This window comes from Sorex fumeus, unplaced genomic scaffold, assembly GCF_029834395.1.
Source record: "Sorex fumeus unplaced genomic scaffold, SorFum_2.1 ptg000058l, whole genome shotgun sequence".
In the NCBI taxonomy this organism is placed as follows: Eukaryota; Metazoa; Chordata; class Mammalia; order Eulipotyphla; family Soricidae; genus Sorex; species Sorex fumeus.
In genome coordinates this window covers 14,742,097-14,766,291 of record NW_026606115.1, presented here as the reverse complement: position 1 = coordinate 14,766,291, position 24,195 = coordinate 14,742,097, and the positions used below count along the sequence as shown (strand labels likewise).

The window sequence follows — 24,195 nt, the reverse complement described above, 5'->3', positions numbered from 1 at the left end:
AACATTGTATTGTGTACCAGTTGTGCTTCCTGTTTTACAATACCTAAATTTAATACTGTCTTCCTGCCCTTTCTATGTGGCAGGTGATTCGGAAATTTATGCTGATTTATCTGTGTGTGGGTTAACCCCTACTATTCTCTCTTTCTGCCCCATGAATGAATTCCCGCTCCCCACCCATTCAACCAGTAGGCACACTAAAACTTCTTTTCCTCTTCAGACATCTAGACAGCTTTTGAGAGAGGTTAGTTTGATCTGTACTCCTCTCTCTCCTGATCATAGGAATAGCCTGATGACATTTGGAGAGCAGGTTCACAGTAAGAAACACAACTTTGTCACTGAATGTCATTCTTTACGAATACCAACCTATTCTTACACAATTACCTAACTTCTCTGTCTGCCATGCACATTCCAGCTGGGTAGCAAGACAGTCACATTGTGGGAACAGAAATAATCTCCTCCACTCAGCAAATCACGATCATGTTCAGTGCAGGGTGGTTTCCACAGCTGACACTTCCTAAAAGGGGTGGCTACAACTCAGCTCCCAGCCACGAACTCTGAGGTGGAAGTCACGTGGGAAAAACACCATAAAACCAGCTTGATGCTTTAAGGGCCCTTGCCTGAATAACTTTTCCCCAAAAAAGACTGAACTTTCATGCATTCACAACTCTTAGCTCATACTGGGCTAGTAATTTGTTGTAGAAATTTAAAGTAATTTTATGGGCTGGGGAGATATTACAAGCAAGGAGTGCACTTGCCTTGCATACGACTGATCCAGGTTGAATCCCTGGAACCATGTATGATCCTCTGAGCTCCACCAGGATTTATCCCTGAACACAGAGGCAGGATTATTCCCTATGCACTGAAGTGTGTGCCCTCCATGCCCCCTAAAAAGAGAAAGTGAAACAAAGTATAGTTCCATGATTCTGAGATAGTAAATATTAGTAAATATTAATGGCACTAGTAAATATTTTTAATGGATCATGCTGAGTTTGAAATATGGGAGGAAAAGACCAAAATGAAGAGGGTGAAGAAAGGCCAGCCTGCCAAAGGCTTGCAAAATAACCAGGTATATTGGGGCACCAGCAGTGGCTTTCACATCATCCTGGGGGATGTGGCATTCTGGTACAACTGAGTTAAGTTCCAAAAACATTTGAGTCCACAAAACTTTCATTTAGAGCTGGTGAGATAGCATAACAGATACGGCGCTTGTTTGCATTTGGTCTTCCTATGCTTGCTGGGTGTGGTACCAAAATAAAAACAATTTAAAGTACATTTAAATGTACAATAGTTTAAACTGAGGTGAGGTGATTTTATACACCAAGGCCATAAACAGCAATACCATTGTAAACATATTACCTTAACTATAATACATTTTAAAAACTATTAAAAATTGAAAGGGGAGGTAATCTGCTATATTCAGAGTGGCAATGGACGACTCTAGTGGGTTGCAGGTGCCAGGTTGAGTAGTTTCTACTCAAACAGTAGGAGTGTTACTTCTGCCTTAAATGTATATAGTGGGGAGGCATTACCCTTACCAACCCCAAACTCTACTACAAAGCGGTAATAATTAAAACAGCATGGTACTGGAACAAAACCATGGCTGCAGACCAATGGAACAGGGTGCAATATCCGTACACACAACCCCAAATGTATGAACATCTAATCTTTGATAAGGGAGCAAGAAATGTGAAGTGGAATGAGGAAAGTCTCTTCAACAAAAGGTACTGGCATAACTGGACAACCACATGCAAAAAATGGGCTTAGATCCCAACCTAACAACATGCACAAAAGTCAGATCAAAATGGATTAAAGATCTCAACATCAGGCTAAAATCCATAAGATACATTGAAGACAAGGTCCGCAAAACCCTCCACGATATTGAGGCTAACGGTATCTTCAAATACAACACTCCACTGACCAACCAAGTGGAAACAGAGATAAACAAATGGGAGTATCTTAAATTAAGAAGCTTCTGCATCTTTGCAAACCACAACACCCAATAAGAGAGAGAGAACAAAAGGGAATGCCCTGCCACAGAGGCAGGGGGGGATGGGGGAGGATGGGGGGTGGGAGGGATACTGGGATCTGTGGTGGTAGGAAATGGGCACTGGTGGAGGGATGGGTATTTGATCATTGTATAATTGAAACTCAAGCACAAAAATTGGTAAGTCTACAACTGTACCTCATGATGTCTCACTAATTAAAAAAAAAGATACAGTAACCAGAATACAAAGACAACCTACAGAATGAGAAAGGATATTTACCCAATACCCATCTGATAAAGGGTTGATATCAAGGATATACAAAGCACTGGTTGAACTCTACAAGAAGAAAATATCAAAAGTGGGGTGATGAAATGAACAGAAACTTTCCCAAAGAAGAAATCTGAATGGCTAAAAGGCACATGAGAAAATGCTCTACATCACTAATCATCAGGGAGATGCAGATCAAAACAACAATGAGATATCATCTCACACCACAGAGACTGGCCCAGATCCAAAAGAACAAAAGCAACCGGTGTTGGTGCAGATGTGATGAGAAAGGGACCCTCCTTCACTGCTGGTGGGAATGTCGACTGGTTCAGCCCTTTTGGAAAACAGTATGGGCAATTCTCAAAAAATTAGAAATTGAGCTCCCATTTGACCCAGCAATACCACTCCTGGGACTATATCCCGGAGAGGCAAAAAAGTACAGTCAAAATGACACCTGCACTTCTATGTTCATTGCTGCACTATTCACAATAGCCAAAATCTGGAAAAAACCTGAGTGCCTGAGAACAGATGACTGGTTAAAGAAACTTTGGTACATCTACACAATGGAGTATAATGCAGCTGTTAGAAAAGATGAAGTCATGAAATTTACATACAAGTGGTACTACATGGAAAGTATCATGCTAAGTGAAATGAGTCAGAAAGTTAGAGACAGACATAGAAAGATTGCATGCATCTGGGAAACATAAAGTAACAAAATAGGAGACTAAAACCCAAGAATAGCCAAGATAAGTACCAGGAGGTTCATTCCATGGCTTGGACGCCAGTTCCACATACTAGAAGAGAAGGCAGCTCAGATAGAGAGGGGAGCCCCAAGTACAGGGTGTTGGGAGGACCCTCCCAGGATGAGAGATGCATGCTGAAAGTAGACCATAGACCAAACATGATTGCCACTCAATGCCTCTTGCAAACCACAGCACCAAAAGGAGAGAGAAAACAAAAGGGAATGCCCTGCCACAGGGGTGGGGTGATCTGACGGATACTGGGAGCATTGGAGGTGGGGAATGGGCACTGCTGGAGGGATGGGTACTCAATCATTGTATAACTGAAGCCCAAGCACAAAAATTTGTAAGTCTACAACTGTACCTCATGGTGTTTCACTAATAAAAATTTTTAAAAAAAGGTTCTGGCTACACTGGGTTTTACACTTGAGTCCAATAAGTACCAAGTTTTATTCCATAGGGAATAATCTTGGCTCTGTGTTCAGGGATAACTCCTGGTGGAGCTCGGAAGGTCATACATGGTTCCAGGGATTCAACCTGGATCAGTTGTATGTAAGGCAAGTGCACTCCCTGCTGGAATATCTCTCCAGCCCATGAAGTTACTTTACATTTCTACAACCCAGTACACAAGATATCCCCTGTTCACCGGGCCAGTCAGGACTTTCTTATTATTGTATAGTCAAAACAAACCAACTGCAACCAACAAAATGCTGAAACTATACAACTGTCTTCTATTGCCCTCATGAGAAATTCTCAGAATTATCAAAATTGCCTCCTGAGTGCCCGAGAACAGATGACTGGTTAAAGAAACTTTGGTACATTTACACAATGGAGTACTATGTAGCAGTTAGAAAAGATGAAGTCATGAAATTTACATACAAGAGGTACTACATGGAAAGTATCATGTTAAGTGAAATGAGTCAGAAAGAGAGGGATAGACATAGAAAGACTGCATTCATCTGGGGAACATAAAGTAACAAAATAGGTGACTAACACCCAAGAATGGCCGAGATTAGTACAAGGAATTTTGCTCCATGGCTTGGAGGCCAGCCACACATGCTAGGGGAAAAGGCAGCTCAGATAGAGAAGGGAGCACCAAATAAAGGGTGTTGGGAGGATCCTCCTAGGATGGGAGAAGCATACTGAAAGTAGACTATAGACCAAACATGATTGCCACTCAATGCCTCTTTTGCAAACCACAACACCCAAAAAGAGAGAGAGAACAAAGGGGAATGCCCTGCCACAGAGGCAGGGTGGGGATGGGGGGTGGAAGGGATACTTGGATCCGTGGTGGTGGGAAATGGGCACTGGTGGAGGGATGGGTATTTGATCATTGTATAATTGAAACCCAAGCACATAAATTTGTAAGTCTACAACTGTACATCATGGTGTCTCACTAATAAAAATTTTTAAAAAATAGCCTCACTGTTTTCAAACTGTAATTGGCAACTCATTCTCAGCAGGTAATAAAGGATTTCCCTGCTAGCCAAAAGAACTTTCCTAACTTGATATAATTTGGTGGGTCATTTTTTTATCTGAATCTGGGATACTCAGAATTTTTTTTCTCATACAACTTAATGGCAACCGGTTTCCCAGACCTCCAAATTAACCTATCAAATCATATCAAGCAGAAATGTTCTACAGTTGGGAGGAGGAACCTGTATACATTTTTTTTCTATCAATAAAGTCCTGTTTTTAAATCACAATGAGATGTTAATGAAATTTAACTAAAAATACCAGGAGGGTCTCTCCTATGGGCTAAAAGCTGAAAAAGTTAGCAGCAGCCTTTTGACTTGGCTACTTCTAGAGTAGGAACATGAGCTCAAGGATGCCAGGGCAATGAGTGAGCACAGCAACATGTAATGCAGCCACCACCCAGCCACATGCTCCAGCCCAAGAACACACCCTTCATGCATATACTATGAACTAATGTGATCATCTGTCATGATGTAAATCTGCAAGTGCAAGTCAGTGTTTATTTATACAACATGCAATCTGAGTGCCTTCCACAACTTCTGTGTGGATCCATTTAGGCAGTGTGAGATATATAGTAACATCGACTCATTTTGTGTATTTGTGCTTTTATTGTTTTGTTTTGTTTTTTGTTTTTTTGCCAAGATCTGGGGATGCAAGTGTGGACTGGCTTGGGAACAGTACTTGAGACTTAGTTCTTCCTACATGCTTGGGATTGGGGTAGGAGATTATACACAGGCTACCAGCATCAAGGATATCTCTGAAGGTAGTAACCAAAACAGTACATCCAGGACATGCCTTCAGTTGCAACCTGCCATTCAGTGAAAAATCTTGGCAGACAGAAGAGAAACTATTAGAGTATAATAAACATGCACACTTAAGTGTGTGTTTCACTTTTGCCTCAGGACTAAAGAAAGTGAGCAAAGCCATTTCCTGGAACAGATATTCACTGACTGGAAGTGCTTAGTGCAGAAGCAGATTCCTCCCTGCACTTGCTTCTTGCCCTTCACAGAGGAGCACTTAAACATGGTAGTATTTTCCATTAACAGAGAACTGCCTCAGCTCACACAGCCATACTTCCTCTCTGAGGTAGTGAAGCTATTTAAAAGAAGTGGAGCTGGAGAGATAGTGCAGCAGGTAAGGCACTTACCTTCCATGTAGCAGACCTTGTTTCAATCCTAAGCACCCCAGATGAGTCTCTAAGCCCCACCAGGAGTGATTCTTGAGCACACAACCAGGATTGAGCCCTGAACACCTCCAGGCGTGCCCACCTCCCCTGCAGTGATGCCCAGTGAGGCATCAAATGTAAAGAGGAAATGCTGGAACTCTGAGGAAGAATTTAGGTAGGTGAAGAATTATTATTGAAGTTGAAATCTGTCCAGATCATTCAGTTAACCACTAATACAATCTATAAAAAAACATTGTGGGCTCATTAAATTACTTCACTCTACCTGAACCTATTAATATTATGTAAATCATTACAAAGTCCAATGTACCATTAAACATGAATGGCAAACTAGTAAGCTCTGAGTGGACAGCTGGCTCAATGAAGCGCTATTTGAAACCACAATAGTCCTCTAGAGTCTGAGATGGCTGTTTTTAGCCACTGATTGACAGAAACACCTGTCATAAAATTCTCCTAGGGTGGGGCTTTGGAGCAATGGAACAGAAAATCATCCTGCATGTATTCACTTGCAATTAATCCTGAAATGTGCATGATGAAATATGGATGAAAGAGCAAATGCTTTAGAAAGAGCAGTGTTATTGCAACGATGCCCTTGGTAGCCTTTCCAAGGGGAAAGATAAGGCAACAGCTGGTAGAGGTAGTGCACCCAGAGATGACCTTCATGATACTGGCACTTATTATCTGGCTTTGAAAGTTGGTAGTACCCATTGTGTAGTTCAAGATTCAGATGTTTTCCCTAAGCACAGGTTGAGTATAAACTCCATCTCCTACCACACTAGAACTAGAAAATTGATTACTACTTTTTTTGTGTTTTGGGTCACACCCGGCATTGTACAGGTGTTACTCCTGGCTCATGCACTCAGGAATTACTCCTGGCAGTGCTCAGGGGACCATATGGGATGCTCAGAGTCAAATCTGGGTCATCCGCATGCAAGGCAAATGCCCTACCCACTGTGCTATCCCTCCAGCCCCTACTAGTTTCTTTTGAGTGGCATGCCTATCTATGTGTATGAATAGACAAGACCTGAGCAGCCACATCCTTGGACATTTATTTTCAGATTCTGTCCTATATTGAAAGAATGATGACAATTTGATGGCAGGAGAAAGTTTTCTACCTCTCAGAGGATGTCACTGGAGAGCACTGCTATTGCTCTCTACCAGCTGGCAAAGGGGTAGCTGTCTGCTTTGGAGAGACACACAGACTGCTTTGGAGAGCACTTTGGAAAGGGCTAAAATGTAGCTACATTCCCACCAGTATTCAAGCTTGAATGCTTCAGATCCATGACCAGATTGCCCAATAAAGGCTAGACTCTAGCACCATGTCAGGATTCAGGGTGAGGCCAAAGGGTGACATTGGCAAATCATCCAGTAGGGAGGAGCTGCAGGTGGGTGGCTTTTTGAATATTAGTTTGGGGGAAAATAAGTATTCCTTCCTTTATCATATTATTTCAAAGTCTTCAGGCCACTATTGTGTTAGTAAAAAGTACCCATGAGAATATGACCCCATAGTGACTGCCAGTTAAAGAAGGGAAACAATAAATGGTAACTCAGTTTTAACTTTTTATTGGGTAAATTATTTTAAAGGTAATAACAATAGTGTCAAAACTACTACAATATCTTTCCACAGCCATACCTTACAGACCCACATAAACCTCATTTTTTTAGCTCATGAGCAATATTTAAAGCCATACAATGTCATATAAAATGCCCATTTCCAATAGTTTCTTCAAACTATTAAGCAATTAAATGTGGAAGGAAGGAGGATCAAGTTATACTTGAAGGGGTTTCAGGTAATCTGTGATGTTTTGCTGTTATCAAAAAAAAGTTACTAAGAAAGAAAAACGCTACTCCAGGTAGCTTTTGCTCATTACGAGTCTTCACCATTGTGTCGCCAAGATTTCATTATGCTGGTGACTGAGTCAACGTAACTTGGGGGCACATATAAAACACTAAAATAACTTAGAAACTAGGTCCAAATATTTCAATAGCAACCCATTTTGATATACAAAAAGAGTCTGAGGTTGTTATAAAAGTTTTTTTTTTTTTCTCAGTGCGTCTATGTACCAGCGTAGTTACTGGGTTGAGAGCAAAACGAAAGGTTTATTTTCTTCTGAAACAGTAATAAAAAAAACAAGGAAAACATATCTCTGTATATAAAGAATTAATGCTGGTCTTAAGAATAATGTACCAGAAACCCTTAAATTGATAGGCACACGACAGGTTTCCGCTTCTTAAAAAATAAAAGGAAAGCCACCAGTTCATTTAAATGGAGGAGATGCTCACACCCCTCAAATAAACTTAACTCAATTTCACATCACTAGCAAAAATCACTTAGAAACTGTACAAAAATAAAAAAGTTAACACATTTAATCCTGCAAGGTTTTTGTAAGGACTGGAAGGCAGGCTTTTGGAGCAGCATTTGGGCATGGCAGGGGGCTTCTTTGGTTTGATCTAACGCACATAAGAGATGGAACCTATTCCAGATGACAGTTTTGAATTTCCTGCACATTTCAAGATATGAAAAGAGGCCAGTATACAAACTTCCGGTGTGCTGGGACTGGATGCACTGGACTGAAAATTTTCTAACTGCTTTAAATTGGGTGAGGAATAAAGAGCAAGCCTTTCACTTCCTCTACCAATTACATACTGACCTCTCATCATAGGGGAGTCTGGAACGGGTAGTAGCACATTCTTGTGCAGTCAGAAGGCCACTTAATGGGGTTAGGGGAGGTAGTGGGAGGGGAGGGGACAATTGTTCTTTTAGAATCTGGTACCTGGCTAACTTTTAGAACAAGAAAACACTTTTCAGAAATGGAAGCTGTTTGCTATATACCAAAGTAAACATACAATATTTTCCAAGAAAAGAAATACCCAGTTGCATTTGAAAACGGAAAACATAAATTGAACTAATTAACATTGAAAAGGGGCTATGTAAACTTTGTGCTACTCAAATGAAGTTCAAGTATTACGTCCAAGCTGTTTAAAGATCACTGAACTTATACAATATTCTGGTGATACGAGTGCAATTCACATTTGTGTTTCTGAACAAATAAACCACAACTGGCTAAAACACAACCTGTGCAATTAGAATCTTTGAGTTAAAAAACACATGCTACATATTTCAACATGTTCAAAGTTAAGTCAAACCACATATTTAACAACTTTGCAATATACGAGGAAGGTGAAAGGGTCTAGCATTCATTTGTTTGAAGCACACCATTACAGTTTGTATAACACCCTTTACACTATAAAGTCTTTTAGTCAACATCTACTTAAAAGACAAGAATGCACTGTGCATTAATTAGATACAAAAGGAGACAAAACTATCCTTTTCCCCCAAGCCATGGTGGGAAATATTGCTGACCTCGTCCTCTAAAGCCTGCAGGATGGTTATTTCTTCAGTATAACATTATTACACTGGTAAGAAAATCTGTATAACATCTGCATGTATCAAGAATCTTTAAAAAATCTGATATGATTTTAGAGTCCGCATGACCAGTTTCGTGACCTGCTCAAGACTGATTAGCACCGTAAAACACACATATGTATGTATATGTATATATACACACATATATGTATTAGATCTTTTCTTTTTTTAAAAAAAGTCTAACCACGAGCTCACCCAGGACGAGGAGCCTATTGAACTGATGAGATGATGGATAAGATGGATCAATATTGGTCTATTTTGTCTCTCTTCAGTTTGCTTGTTTTAAAACATTTACTTTTTTGCAGCAGACAATATCATTAAGCTTGTGCTCAGTTTCCCTATAAGGGCAAGAAAAAGTTTCTATCAGGTAGCCATTTCTTTTTATTCTGAAAGACTAATCTGCTCTATGATGCTCCCAAGTAGAAAAGGGCTCAACATTCCTTTGTAAAGCCCAGTAGCAGCTAGCTTTCTCTGACTAATTTCTACGTTCAGTGGAACTGGCTACTGAGATTCCATTTCAGGCTAATAATTGGCTTAATAGTTAAGGCATCAAAACTGAAAATGGTTATTTCAACAACAGACGCTGTGGATGAAGGAATACCAACAAACTTCTAAGAACTCTCTTAAAAAACTAAAGCGCACAATGGCAAGCAGAAGGAAGTGAGCCAACAACTACACAAAGTAGAAAAGGGTTTTTGAATTCTGAACTAGCCACCTGTCGTTTGTCACAGCAACTATATGTATAAATTATGCCATTGTTATTCAGTAACATTTTATAGCTTTATACTACATATTCTGCACCACACTTACCCTAGTCATCACTTGATATACTAATTTCCTGTTTGAAATATTATAGTGTGTATATATACACACATATGTATACACACAAACATATAAATATAATTTACCATCATTACCCTTATGAAGGTAATGTTTCTCTAGGACCATTTGTGGTTTTTCTCAGGGTGTATGTATTCTGACTTCCTAGTGGCCTAAGACTAGTACTGCAAATGGGCTGGGCTCTAATTCTTTCAAATATAAATGCCAACTCCATTTTTGTAGGTGTAACATAACAACATAGTAAATGTGTTCTCATCAAAAACATGTAGTGCAGAATGAGATTCATCCTATTTTATAGTATTTCCAAAATTCTAGTATTGCCCTTAAACTATTGAAACCATGGCATATATGAACATTTATTTCATTAGTTCATAGATGATCTTTGTCATTTCTTAAAATGGTTGCTATAATTGTCTCTGGCCAATCATGACTTAATGAAATCTAAAGCTAACAAATTTAAATTAAGATAGTAGACAAATGTCTTTTTGGTTATTTGCTCAAAATATTTTTTCAGTTTAAAAAAATATTTAAGGGTAAGGAATTTGTCTAATATGTTGTTTCATATATAGAAACAATAAAATTTTTATAAGAATATTTCTCTAAATTGCCTTTTTTCCTAATCCCTTTTATTTCCATTTAGTTATATTCTTTTCAAAGGCACTAAGTTCTGTGTCTGCTCTCTGATATTCATAGCTCTTCAAAAATGATTTCCTTAGCGTATCTGAAACATACATAACTTCTACTTTCTTGAAACAATGTTTCAGTTTGAAAGTCAATTCTATAATGTGATGAGGCAATCTCTCCTATAACCAGCACAGTAGACATAAATGATTTCTCTCTCTCTCTCTCTCTGTGACAAGCCCTATCACAGACCTTTGAATGTTTTCTACTAGAAATAAAGATTATATATTTTAATCATGGGGTTGAAAAGTATTCTTACGGAGTAAAAACCCACGTAATAGACTATCTTAGCAAAATTAAGTTTAGAAAAATTTGATAGTAATAAATGAGAAACTGAATTTTCTATGAATTACTGTCAAACTTAACTAGCAAATTACCTATCTTACTGAAGAAAACTAAAGAAAATCCTACATAAAATCCTTTAAAACTGCACAATTTCTTCCATCCACAGTTGAAAGAAGGAAGGCAAGACAGGAAGAAAGACAAGGACAGAAAGATAGAACCTTACTGAGATAGCAAAGCAAAACTCTATATAATATTGTAAGAAAAAACACCTCAAAGTTATATATGCTGCAAAAAAAAATTTCTAAAATCGTAAAACAGAATCTTTTCAAATGCCATTTCCTACCCGTTACCATGATGATGTTAACTAACAATGTTGAATCTTCACCATGGCAACGGAAACTATCATCATAAAATAGTACAATAAAAGAGATAGCTAGACCAAGAAGGGGTAGGGTCTCCTTGGAAGAGGTCTGCAGAGAGGCCCATTGACTGGTTGTGCGGCTCAGTGTCAGGAATAATGGTTGTATGATGGAAGGGAATGCCCAATGCCATTTTGGAAATGATGCTGGCGATGAGCAAGGTATTCGGCATAACTCAGGGTCATCTTTTCACTACGGTACCTAAAACAGACAGGGAAGAGAGAAAGTTAACAAGAAAGAGGTAACATGCCAGTAACATGCCAAAGTTCCTCAATGCTAGGAGGAGCCTTGGAGACAAATTTATTGAATCACCATGAGATACAGAGTCAGAAAGATGTTCATGATTGGGTTTCAGTCATAGTGTTTCAACACCCACCCCTTCACCGCTGTACATTTCCCACCACCAGTGTCCCCAGTTTCTGCCCCCACCTCTCCAGCCTACCTCTATGGCAGGCTCACTTTCTCTCCCCCGTCTCTCTCCTCTCTCTCTCTCCCTTCAGTATCATCTCTCCTCCCTCTGTCTCTCTCCCCGTCTCCTCTCCTTTTAGGCATTGTGGTTTGCAGTACAGGTACTGAAAAGTTATCATGGATATCAATTCACCTCCTTTCAGCACTTAGTTCTTGTCCAGAGTGATCATTTCAAACTGTCATTGTCAAAGCGTTCCTTTCTTTGTCCTAGCTGCATCCCCACCTCCTTGTGGCAAGCTTCCCAGTGTGGACCAGTCATCCTGTGTCTTTACTGTCTTTGCTTGAAGACAATTTTATACACCAGGAGACAGAGTCCCAGAGAGAAACAGTGCCTTACCCAATGGCCTACAATGCACAAGTCACAACACTGAGATCAAAACCATGGAATCCAGTCCAATCTCAGTGATCTTTTCACTCTACAACTTTTTAAAATGAGAAATTTTACCCTTACCTCTGGTTTGATAACAGGATGAGACACAGGAAAGCTGACCTATTACCATCATACATGAATCTTATTCAGTTGACTTGCTTTTCTTCTGCTATTTTCTATCACTCCCTCTTTAGCCAATTCTTTTCCTCTCTCTACTAGATCTAATGTACCTAAGTCTTGCCATTAAGCAAAAACAGTAATGAAGCCTTGTTTCTTTTTTTAAAAAAGACAGCATTCTACACCAATGATAAACCAGTCAAAATTTTATTGCAAAATCAAAAACTCTCAATACTTGTATTCAAAACCCTCTCTTTGCCCCCATCTCTAGTTTTTTCATTGTCACTCTTCACAAAAGATCAGTAGTGTTTTCTACCTTCAATCCTTATCTCGTACCCTTCCTAGTGCTCCTGGGGTTCTCCTGCCTCACTCTTCCATGAAACTGCTCTTTCAGAAAAGTTACCCCTCACTCAGCTTTCTTCTTCCTCATAACAGTGCTCACCACTACCTTTTTGTGGTTGGGTTTTGAACCACAGTCCTCAGGGCTTATTTCTACTGCTGCATTCAGGAATCACTCCTGGCAAGCTCATGGGACCATATGGGGTGCTGAGGACCAAACCTGGGTCAGCTGTGTGCAAGGCAAGTGCATTGCTCACTGTACTGCTGTACATCCCTACTGCCCTGTACTGCCCTGTACTGCCTATACATCCCTTTGCTCCAGTATATCCTGTACAACCTGTACATCTATGCCTATACATCCCGTACTACCCTTCATCGCTACTTTTCTGCTTTCTTATCACAGTATCACAGTATCACAGTCCTCCCATTGTTCATCGATTTGCTCGAGCGGGCCCAGTAACGTCTCCGTCATGAGACTTGTTGTTACTGTGTTTGGCATATCGAATACATCACGGGTAGCTTGCCAGGCTCTGCCGTGCGGGCGAGATACTCTCGGTAGCTTGCCGGGCTCTCCGAGAGAGGTGGAGGAATTGAACTCGGGTCGGCCATGTTGGCCGCTTGTAAGGCAAACGCCCTACCGCTGTGCTATTGCTCCAGCCCCTGCTATCGCTCCAGCCCCTGCTTTCTTATGTAACAGATTATACAAATCTGTGTTCCCTTGTTTGTACCTTACCTCTAACAACTCATCCTACGCTTGCTTTGTAGGATTTTCCTAAGTGTCTACCTTCAGATTTTCTGACTCTATACTTGGCCCCCTCTCAATGAACTCAACCCTTGTAGATTTAGAAGTTATATTTACAGATGATCCTAAATTATCATCCAGCTATGAGCTCTACACATGCACATTTTAAGCAACCTAGTAGATTGTTCTTATAGACTACTATACAAAGAAGCACTTCAAAACCAAAATCAATGTATAAATATGATTCTCTGGTCCTTCTCTTGGTTAAAGGGGTTAACTTGGTTCCTTCTATCTAGATTAACGACTTGGGTCTATTCCTCTTTCCTATTTTTGGATGATATCTGAGTAGTTCCATTGCTTCCACAATGATTCATTTTTATTTATTCCCTTCTTTCTCCCTATTCCACTGCCACATATCCTGGTTAAGGTTTCCATTATATACCTTGTTTGGATTACTGCTACAGATTCTTAAATAGTAGCAATGACTCCTAACTAATTTGCTGGTCTCATATTCCAACCTTTTACCTTCCCAGATCCACCTGTTTAAAACCCCACAGTGGCTAGCTCTGCCTATACAATTAGATCTATAGTCCCTATATAATTTGTGACTCAAGATTTTCTATGATCTGACGCAACCTATAATCTAGACCATATTTTTTCCTCCAATGAACACCTTATATATATATAAAGAAGAGAGATACTAAAAGACTGAGCTGAAGATTTCTTTAAAGCTTGCTCTGACTCTGCCATCTACATGCTTTAACTCAAGAACTTACTTCAGATTCAGGCTAAAGAGGTATTATAACATGTAGGTGCTTGCCTTGCTGAAATGGGCTGACCCATTTTCGATCTCTGGCACCATTTAAGGTCCTCCATGCAGCACTTGGAGTGATCTCTGAGCACAAAGCCAAGAGTAAGCCTGTAGTGCAGCCAGATATGCCCCTCCAAAGCCTAGTTAATCCATTTCCTCTATATCTCTCAAATACTCTACCCATTCTTGAAGTCCAGCCTCAATCCCACCTCCTATGAAATATTTTACCATCCATCAACTCTCTAATGATTTATACTACTTTACAATCTTATGGTACCCATCACATTCTGCCCTATGTTAATAATTATTTTTGTAACCCCTTTTACTCTCCTAAAATGTGAGTATAGATGAGGATTGATGGAGACATTTTCCAACTTGAAACTCCTCAGAGCTGAGAACAGTCTGTTTTTAGACTACAGGCATTCAATGTGGTTTTAGGGAATTGAAGTTAGTGGAAACGGCAACCCATTTCCCCAAAAAATGTTTGATAGCTCCCTTTTAAAAATAAGTATTCCTATTGTGCCATGCTAAAATTTTATTTAGCATTTATGAGTCTAGATCAATTATATTTTTCAGCAGGCTTTCATGGTAGACTTCTATTTTTGCCAAATTCTCGGGTTAATTCAAATCTGAGAGCTGCTTATCAGAACCCTAGGGTTCTGCTAAGCAGTGTTAAAAGCAAGCCAACTAGCTAATTCATGTAACTTCCTTCAATAATGTAGTCTGAAGTCTTAGAGGGCTTGCTTATACAACACCAGAGTAATCCCACAGAGCTAAAGATGGGAAGGATGGACTCAAACATCATATAAGCTTTACTGCCAAGCAGAGTTTCTTTGTATCCACTCTCAGTATGGACCCACCATTCATTTACATGCTGTTTTAGAAAAAAGAAGCAAGCATAGTTAGGAAGACAAAGCAATCAAAGAGTTATAGGAATACACATAAAATGTACCAGATTGCCTTAAACCAGAAAATGTCTTCTGTACCTGGTCAATTTTATGGTTTTTCTGAATTCATTAGTAATTGGAGCTTTGTATCCTCCTTTCCTCAGTAAGGAGTCTATGGTCTGAATATGGTCCCATCCTGTGGAGAGTAGAGCAGATAAATACCAGTCAAGCACAGGTAGCAAACATCTTTGGTAAAATATAATGACTTTGTAGAGGTCAGCTATCACTTCCATCAACTTCTTTGATCCTAAAAGCAATCACACACAAACAGCTAAGATTTAATCCTGAACTTCAGAAGTAGGTTCACCGCCACACTTAAAATTCTGGCTACCCATGATGGCTAACACTGACTTCTTTATCTCAATTCCATTCGAAGCGAAAGAGTCTGGGAGGCTGGCAGTAAGTGCTCAGATATGTTTGCTAACAAACCACAAAAAATGGGCTCTTCCCTAACAGTAGCATCTTTAAGAGGGCAGGAAAAGCCTAAATATCATTGTGCCAACCCAATAATGTCTACGACGACCACCCTAACTAACGGTAATTACTGTTCCTAAAGGTATCTTCTATAGCCAATCAAGAAAGTTTGTGTGCAGTATTCAAGGGCATTTTATTGATCTGACATGGCTTGATATTCTACTGTCCCAGTCCATTTATCTCCTATGTATCCTTTACAAAGTCACTGGAACTGCAAGATTAAGACATTTTTAAAAGCAACTCAAGTAAATTCTCAGACAGTTAACCTGAAAGTTTAACTCTCTCACATGGGGATTTGATTAGGTAACATTTTGCTGCTATGTATCTCACATTTATAAGAAACAACCCCATTTAAATTGCTTTCTGATGAAAAGCTGTGTAAGATATGGAACTATTAATTTCTACTAACATGAAATTACAATCTGGAGTGACTAAAAAGGACAAGATACTACAGAGTAAAAAGTTATTTTGTGTTACAGTGGTTGTTCATATAGATTTGTGCTAAATATGCAAAAAAGTATGGATTAGAAAGTGCAGACCAAGCATATAAAACACAAACATATCATGTAGTCTCACTATTCCTAATATTAATGGGAAACCTAAAATCTTAATAGTAGTAGTATCAGTCATGGGAACCACCTAGGTATGAAGCGTTTGATACTGATAATAAACTTTATGTCTGGTGGTCAAATAGAAGTTTTGCTGATGGCAAAAGGTTATTTAAAGTAGAATGGAATTAGGGAAATGGCACTTCAAATTTGCAGCAAGCCATTGCTTAAAATGAAATCCAATTTTACAACTCTTTGCTTTTTTGAAAGAAAACTTTCATGTGTTTTTTCTGTCAAACTTTAGTGTGAGAGATTCCACTCCTATGTGAGTAATTCACCAATTTCAGACATTGCAGTGGCAGTAATGGTAGAGTCATTTCTTATAATTTTACACTGATCAATTATAAGACAAAACTGCAAGGTCAGATATTGCAATCCAATTTGTATATTTGTTTAACTTCTTCACCAGATCATATGAAATAAAGTACAACAATGACCTTGCTCCTTTGCAACCTCCGGTAAGTAGGTAGCGGTGCGTTTTGATCCTTTTTCATTGATGAATTCTATTCTAATGCCATGTACACCCACCTGAAAGAAATTTGCAGTTTTATTAGTACAGTCTTCTTCATAGAAACAGAAAAAAAGTTATAATTTAATTTTCAAGAGAATTCAGTTCTTCCTTCCCCCTTGTTTATGTTAGGCCGTAACAGTTGTCTCTCTCAAAAGTTTTGGGTTTGAGAATTATTATGATTGCTACAGAGACTGAGAAAATGATTGTGTTCCCAACATGATCTGGGCTGTTATATTCTCTTTGGAACTGAAACTATCATTTAGAGACTGTGTGTAGAATAAGAAGGTGATAGCAAGAATCCTGCTTTTCCAAATTGTGGCTCATGACAAGGAATAAGACCAAGTGAACCAACTTCAAAACCAACTTCTTGTTTTAGGGCATATGAACCACTTTAGATTAAGTTTCAACACTGGGGCTTACTGATTCCCTTCCCAAACTGTTTTGTGTCTCTGAAAGTTTGAATTGTATGTAGATAAACAGAGTCAGATGAGTGCAGCAAAACAAAAATTCACCACCAGATTATTATCCATCACAGTATTTCTAAGCAAGGTAGTACAGCTTTATGAGTGTCAGTGCCTCAGTGTCCACTAGACAGCACTGCCCTCACAAACCTACAGCTAAATTTAAGAGCAAATTCTTTCAGGGAAGGGCAGTTTTGCAGTTTCCTTCGTTCTGAGAGACGACTAGAACATTTATGTGAAACAGACAAACCTTGGCAGAGCCTTAAATAAAAGTAATATTCTAAGTGTGGCCTATTTATTGCTAATGGTTTTTGAAAATAATGTACTTTTTCTTTGTTGAACATCCAATCAGCCCAGTCAAAATATCTCTCGTAGAACAAAGTATAGAGCTGAAGATCATAAACAGTTCTTAGCTTCTTTGTAAACGCTGATAATAAAAAAAATTCAAAAGCATAATAACTCCATTATGTTTACCAAAATCTATGATTGCTTTAGATTATTATTTTCCAGAGTGAGCGATGCTCCCTGTTATAAGGCACTGTAATAAACAAGCAGCAGAGGTGGTTGAGGGGCAGTAGCAGTCTTAGGAGTAATTGAGGTACACTTTTTGTTTGTTTGCATAAAGAAGATAAGATTTTCAGGGGATGCGGAGTGATTTTTTTTCTGGAAAAGGGGTGGTAGGTAAAATTAATTTGGGAAACTCAGCTTTAGATCAATGGTTGCCAACTGGAGAACGAAGTTATTCAAGGGATTAAGAGGAAGCTATAAGATCAGGGAAACAAAGATTTTCACACAGAAGAGGCCTCTTTTTAGAGCAAGTGAGTGAAGTTACCTGACTTTTTTCTTTCCATCTGTATGCCTATAAAGACCTCAAAGGAAACGGACTCCACAAAAATCTTGTTGATTCTCTCGCCATTAGCCTAAAGTTTTCCAGTTTAGGAAATAAAAAGTTAACTAGAAAATCCACCTCATTCTTTTTCCAGGTCTTCATCTATGCATCTATTAGAGGCTGTCAGATTGTCTGAGTTTTCTTTTCTTTTTTTTTTAATTAAAGCCAATTTCAGTGACTGCTTACTCAATTTTAATATCAGTATTGCTGTTTTGTTTTGCTTTTTGGGCCACACCTGGCTGTGGCAAGGGCTTACAAGCGGTTCTGTGTTCAGGCATCAATCTTAGAGGGGCCTAAGGGGTATAAGGCAAATGCCCTACCCACTGTACTATCTCCCCAGCTCCAATTTCAGATATTATTAAAGCTGCTAATTTAGCATAATTAAAAGAGATTGCAGTTTTGGCTGGATAGAGAGTATAGGGAGTAAAGCATTTGTCTGTCATGTACCTGAACCCTGGCCCTCTGTATGGTCCTCCAAACCCTTCAAGAAGTAATCTCTGGGCCAAGAGCCAGGAGTAAATCCTAAGTACTGCCATGTATGTCCTTAAAACAAAACAAAACAAAATAAAATAAAATAGGTTACAATCTTGTGGACCAAAGACATAATACAAAGGTTAAGGGCTTGCCTACAAAGTATTCAGCTGAACCTAGTTTGACTACCAGCAATACACATGCACTACCTGTTGTGCCCCTGACTCCTCTCACACTATGTAACTGGCTAAGACCAATGGCATGGTATGTGAATATCAAAAAAGTCCATACATATATATATATGTATATATAAAGACCAAACCTGAAGGATTTGGTGGCCAATATAAAAATTACTGAGGAACAAAACTGATTTACTTTTGCATTTGAGAAGGTTCTACCATCAAATATGAGAAAAAATTGTCAAGATTCACCATTTTGGAATTACTATCACATTTACAATTTGAAATTCTTTTGCCTAAGACTCTGAACAATGGAAAACCCCTATAAACTGAATTGTAATCATGGTGATTTTTAAAGTGAATCCTTTGTGAGAAATAGTTTATTTCATAAGTCAAAAATATACTGCACAGAGGGTATAGGGAGAAAGGACGGTAGCACATGTGTGAAGCCTCAGGTTTGATTCCCAGGACCTAATGGCCCCCTGAAATACAACCAGGTAAATCCCTGGTGACTACCAAGCACCTGGGCTCGAGCAGCACTGTATCAGCTGGCTGGACCATCAAACCACCCAATATTGTTGGTCAAATATCACCTGGCATAGGCAGAGGCCCCATGAACACTGCTTAAAAGGCATTCTCTCACACACACCAATTTTTGAAAAGAATATATACTCCATGGGATATAAAGCCAAAACAAGTTCCAGGTTTTTCAACCAGCAGAACTGGAAGAATGGCAATGATTTTCTTAGCAGAGTATCAAAGCATAATAAGTTTGTGTTGCCTGTTGAGCAATAGCATTTTCCTTACTCCCAGAATCACAGAAGTCACCAGTCATTACTATACAATCAAAACAGGAGAGTGGATAGAAATGGCCTGCTGTGGAGATTGATGGATTTGGCCAACTTGTAGAAATCACTGAATTTGTAAATTAAGTCACTTTCCTGAAATAAGCACCAAAACTAATTCTGTGAGCTTTTTTTTTCAGGGAGGCATCTGTCACAGCTGCAAAGTATAACTCTCATGTACAAGAATCTAGTCCTCCCAGTTTGAAGAATGCTTCAGCTCAACATCTCAGACAAAGGCTATATAATTCAGTATCAACTAGAGAGGAGATCAGCTTTTTTAAAAAATTTTATTAGTGAAACACCATGAGGTACAGTTGTAGACTTACAAATTTTTGTGCTTGGGTTTCAGTTATACAGTGATCCAGTACCCATCCCTCCACCAGTGCCCATTATCCATCATTTACATATTTTTAAAAATTTTTGTTAGTGAAACACCATGAGGTACAGTTGTAGATTTACAAATTTTTGTGCTTGGGTTTCAATTGTACAATGATCAAACACCCATTCCTCCACCAGTGCCAATTTTCCAACACCACGGATCCCAGTATCCCTCCCAGCCCCCAGCCTCCCATCCCACCCTGCCTCTGTGGCAGGGTATTTCCTTTTGTTCTCTCTCTCCTTTTGGGTGTTGTGGTTTGCAAAAGAGAAATTGAGTGGCAATCATGTTTGGTCTGTAGCCTACTTTCAGCATGATTCTCCCATCCTGGGAGGATCCTCCCAACACCCTTTATTTGGTGCTCCTTTCTCTATCTGAGCTCCCTTTTCCCCTAGAATGTGTGGCTGGCCTCCAAGCCATGGAGCAAAACTCCTTGTACTAATCCTAGCCACTCTTGGGTGTTAAGTCTCCTATTTTGTTACTTTATGTTCCCCAGATGAATGCAATCTTTCTATGTCTATCCCTCTCCTTCTGAGTCATTTCGCTTAGCATGATACTTTCCATGTAGTACAACTTGTATGTAAATTTCATGACTTCATCTTTTCTAACAGCTACACAGTACTACCACATTGTGTAGATGTACCAAAGTTTCTTTAACCAGTCATCTGTTCTCAGGCACTCAGGTTTTTTCCAGATTCTGGGAGATCAGCTTTTTGGGACCTGAAATTCCCTGCAGCAAACTTGTTTTTTAACACTCTGTCTTAGTAACGTTCCATTTATAATGATAGATAAGAAGGCAATATGATAATATAATATTACCAAATGCACCCCTAACTAGCATTGCCCAAAATAAAACCAAGTAAAAATTGGAGACTGTCAAATCTAGCCTTACAAGAGTCTGAAGGTCATTTTCAAAATTATTAGAAGTACTGAGAAAAATGTTTTCAAGATCCATCAGCTGTGATAATATCCTTTTAATCAGGACTATTTTTTGCAAAGCAAAGCTATAAAGAAACTTGAATGGCAGTAAATTAAATGTAGGACTTATAGATAAGAGGATATTGAATTAAACAGCTGTATCTGTGTGTGCTGGGAGAACCTTAAGACCAGTTAGATTCCTATTTCATGCTAAAAAGAAAGCTCCATTTATTTTAAACCATTCCATGGCAAGTATTTTATTAACAGTATTATACAAGCTTTTGTTTTTACCATTGCTCAGAATTATGGAAAAACATGATTAATGTTAGGACACTAAATATATCCCCCATATTACTCAGATGAAAAATTATGCATCCCCAACTCCACCTGGCATTGTCTCCATCCTCTTTCCTCTCTTGTGCATTTATCTATTTGTGCACACCTTTATCACAGATAATGCGATCACAGAGAAGAGATACATGCAAATTAATCAATTTTACTATAGAGTAAAAGCCTTGGCAGGAGAAGAGATTATAAATAATAGCAGATATGAAGCTTCAAGAATGTCTTCAAATTTCTTTTATCCTTGTTACCTGGTCACTTGTTAGAACTGTGGTTTCCTTTAAAACTATTATCCTCTAATGCGGTGAGTCTCAACTCAGAAGCTTTTAAGGAAGGACCCTCTCCTTTCCAATTATAACACATGATCCATATTGTGATTCTCACAGATACATAGCCATAGTTTAAAATGCCCTAGTCTTTCTGTAAGGCAAGTGTTAGCTATATAATCCATTATCAGCACTACAAAAGGCTCTCATCTTTACTTGTGATCCTAAAAAGCAAGCTAAAAACCTGTATTTGCTGAAGCACAAAAAAAATCCCTTTTTTAATAATGTCAATAAGGAAAAAATGTATTCTGGCTAAGCAAGAAATATCCATCCATACAACCTTGGACCACTTGGCTCATAATTACTTCTATAGTCCTGACTTTCAGGACTAAATATGCCTTTTGTCACACACTGGGCAAAAACCTTCCCTCAGGTGATATCCTGTCTTAGCAAATGCACAGTCAGTCCCATTCTTCTCCATTTTTATTTATTTATTTTTGGCTTTTTGGGTCACACCTGACGACACACAGGGGTCACTCCTGGCTTTGCACTCAGGAATTACTCCTGGCAGTGCTCAGGGGATCATATAGGATGGTGGGGATCAAAACCGGGTCGGCTGTGTGCAAGGCAAGGCAAACACTATACCCACTGTACTATCACTCCAGCCCCTATTCTCCATTTTTAGAACCAAATGTTAGATTTCTTGGTAACAGTGTGGCCATAGTTCATTTCATGGAGTTTTAATGGGCTTACCTTGAAAAAATGAAATCAGTAAAATAGAATCCATAAAAAATTTCAGGTTGTCTGATGTCTTTGTTGATAATATAATCTGGCAAATAGTATTTGCAATTAAAGCATTCCATCATGTAAAGCTGACATGCCAAGGCATAATGTGCCAGTTCCACTGCATTAACTGAAAAGGGTGTTTCTAATGAAAGGAGTTCGGGATCTTTGTCATACCTCCTCTGGTTTAGAAATTAGCATAAAGAAGGCATACATGTAAATAAACAGCTATGTCTTGGTCTGACCCGGAGTTTGGCAGTCTGATATTCTTTTGTTTTGGGTGGGGGAAGAAGGATGGGAAACACTTGGTAGTGCTTAGGACTTACTTCTGGCTCTGTGCTCAAGGACCACTCATAGTGGGGCTTCAGGAACCATATGTAGTACTGAGGATTGAACCGAGGTTGGCTGCATGAAAGGCAAGTGCCTTAACACCTCTATTTGCATGCCCAGTTCTTAAATATTCTTATGAAGCAAAATCCCATATGTGGTATTTCTCCCCAAAGCACTAAAACTGCAACACAGCGTGTCTTCTTCATTCATAGTCCAGGGTGCCTTCTCCCTACCTCTAGTTCAACCTTCTGGAAACAATGAATCTTTCCTTTCTCAAGGAAAGCAAACTTAACAGGAGGGTTAACAACTTACATGCAACCAACCTTGGTTTCATCTCTGTCACCACTTGCCCCCACTCCCTGCACCAAAGAGTAGCAATTCCTGAGCACAGAGCTGGGAATAGCCCCAAGCACTGCTAGATGTAATCCAACCATCCACCACAAATCAATAAATAATTTTCAATTACAAAATCTGATAACAGTTTTTACCCAATCCTTATATAGAATATGGATAAGGAAATGTAAAAGGGGGATACCTAGATCATCCTTCACCCCAGTGTTTAGAGAGGAATAGGACAGGGAATGAAAGAAATCAAGGGGGTAGAAGAGAACGGGAAGTATATATAGGTGTATATATAGGAAGTATATATAGGTGAAGACACATGAGGGCTTCCATTATCCTGGTGATATGGGTGAGTGGTATAGCCATATATCCAAAACACAGACTGACAACACTGAAAACATGACATCTAAGCTGCAACCACAGGGACTCTCTAGTGTGCCTGTCAAGATTATAGGCAGGGGTTGGGTGGGGACTGGGGGTAGGAAGGGAATATGGGAACACTGGTGGAGAGAAGTTGACACTGGTGGTGGGATTAGTGTTGAAATATTATGTGCCTAAAACTCAACTATTGATAGCTTTGTAAATCATGGTTCTTTAATAAAAGAAGGAAAAAAGCCCCAATGTGTACCAATACTAATGAATCACTTCCCTCCAATCCTGCTACTACCCAAAAATAATTTAGACTACATATTACCTAGATATGTCCATCAAATCCTTAAAGTTGTGACTTCAATCCACCCACCAATTTAAGAAGCAATTCTTAAGTTTTGAAGGCGCCCATCTGTCTAACAATTAACAGCTAATATTAACAATTGTTAAAAATCAGCATGTCAGAATTTGGTCAAAGAGTACATTTTAAAAACAGCACTGATGTTATTCAGTTGTTTATACAGTGATTTTTGCTTTTGCTAACCTTGGAGAAACTGGTAAAACTGGGTTAAATTTTTGTTATTTATAAAATTGGTATACATATATTACACTCCCTCCCATTACCTTTTTTAGTATTGAGGAGAAGACAGAGATAACCTGTTACCCTAATACCACATAGAAAATATTGTTGCCTTAGCAACTTAACATTGAAATCTCCTGAACCACAGAATGTATTGTTAGGCTGTATTTCATTCATTCTGTGACTAGTTCCTGCAGCTGTCCTTGCTTGTTTTTGTTTTTAGTGAAACAAAAATAATTTCTATTTAAAGAAATTTACTTAGGGAAGTGTGAGAAGAGAGGAAGAGAGAAATATATGTTCGAGAGCAAACATAGGCTTCTCTAGAGTAGAAAACGCCTGTCCTTGCTTTTGTAT

The 24,195-nt window shown here is 38.9% G+C and overlaps 2 protein-coding genes across 2 annotated transcripts in view; one reads left to right on the top strand and one right to left on the bottom strand.

Moving 5' to 3' along the window:
• The window catches only part of TMEM164 (transmembrane protein 164), a 544,838-nt gene that overhangs the window by 219,706 nt on the left and 300,937 nt on the right, over positions 1-24,195 (top strand). The window lies entirely within an intron of this gene.
• Positions 7,209-24,195, bottom strand: part of AMMECR1 (AMMECR nuclear protein 1) — a 143,969-nt gene continuing 126,982 nt past the window's right edge. Inside the window, exons 4-6 of the mRNA XM_056125659.1 lie at positions 16,617-16,707; positions 15,137-15,233; positions 7,209-11,504 (exon numbers count right to left, since the gene is read on the bottom strand). Coding sequence (XP_055981634.1) covers positions 11,393-11,504; positions 15,137-15,233; positions 16,617-16,707 — 300 coding nt within the window. The 3' untranslated portion in view covers positions 7,209-11,392. The remainder of the gene's footprint in view (positions 11,505-15,136; positions 15,234-16,616; positions 16,708-24,195) is intronic.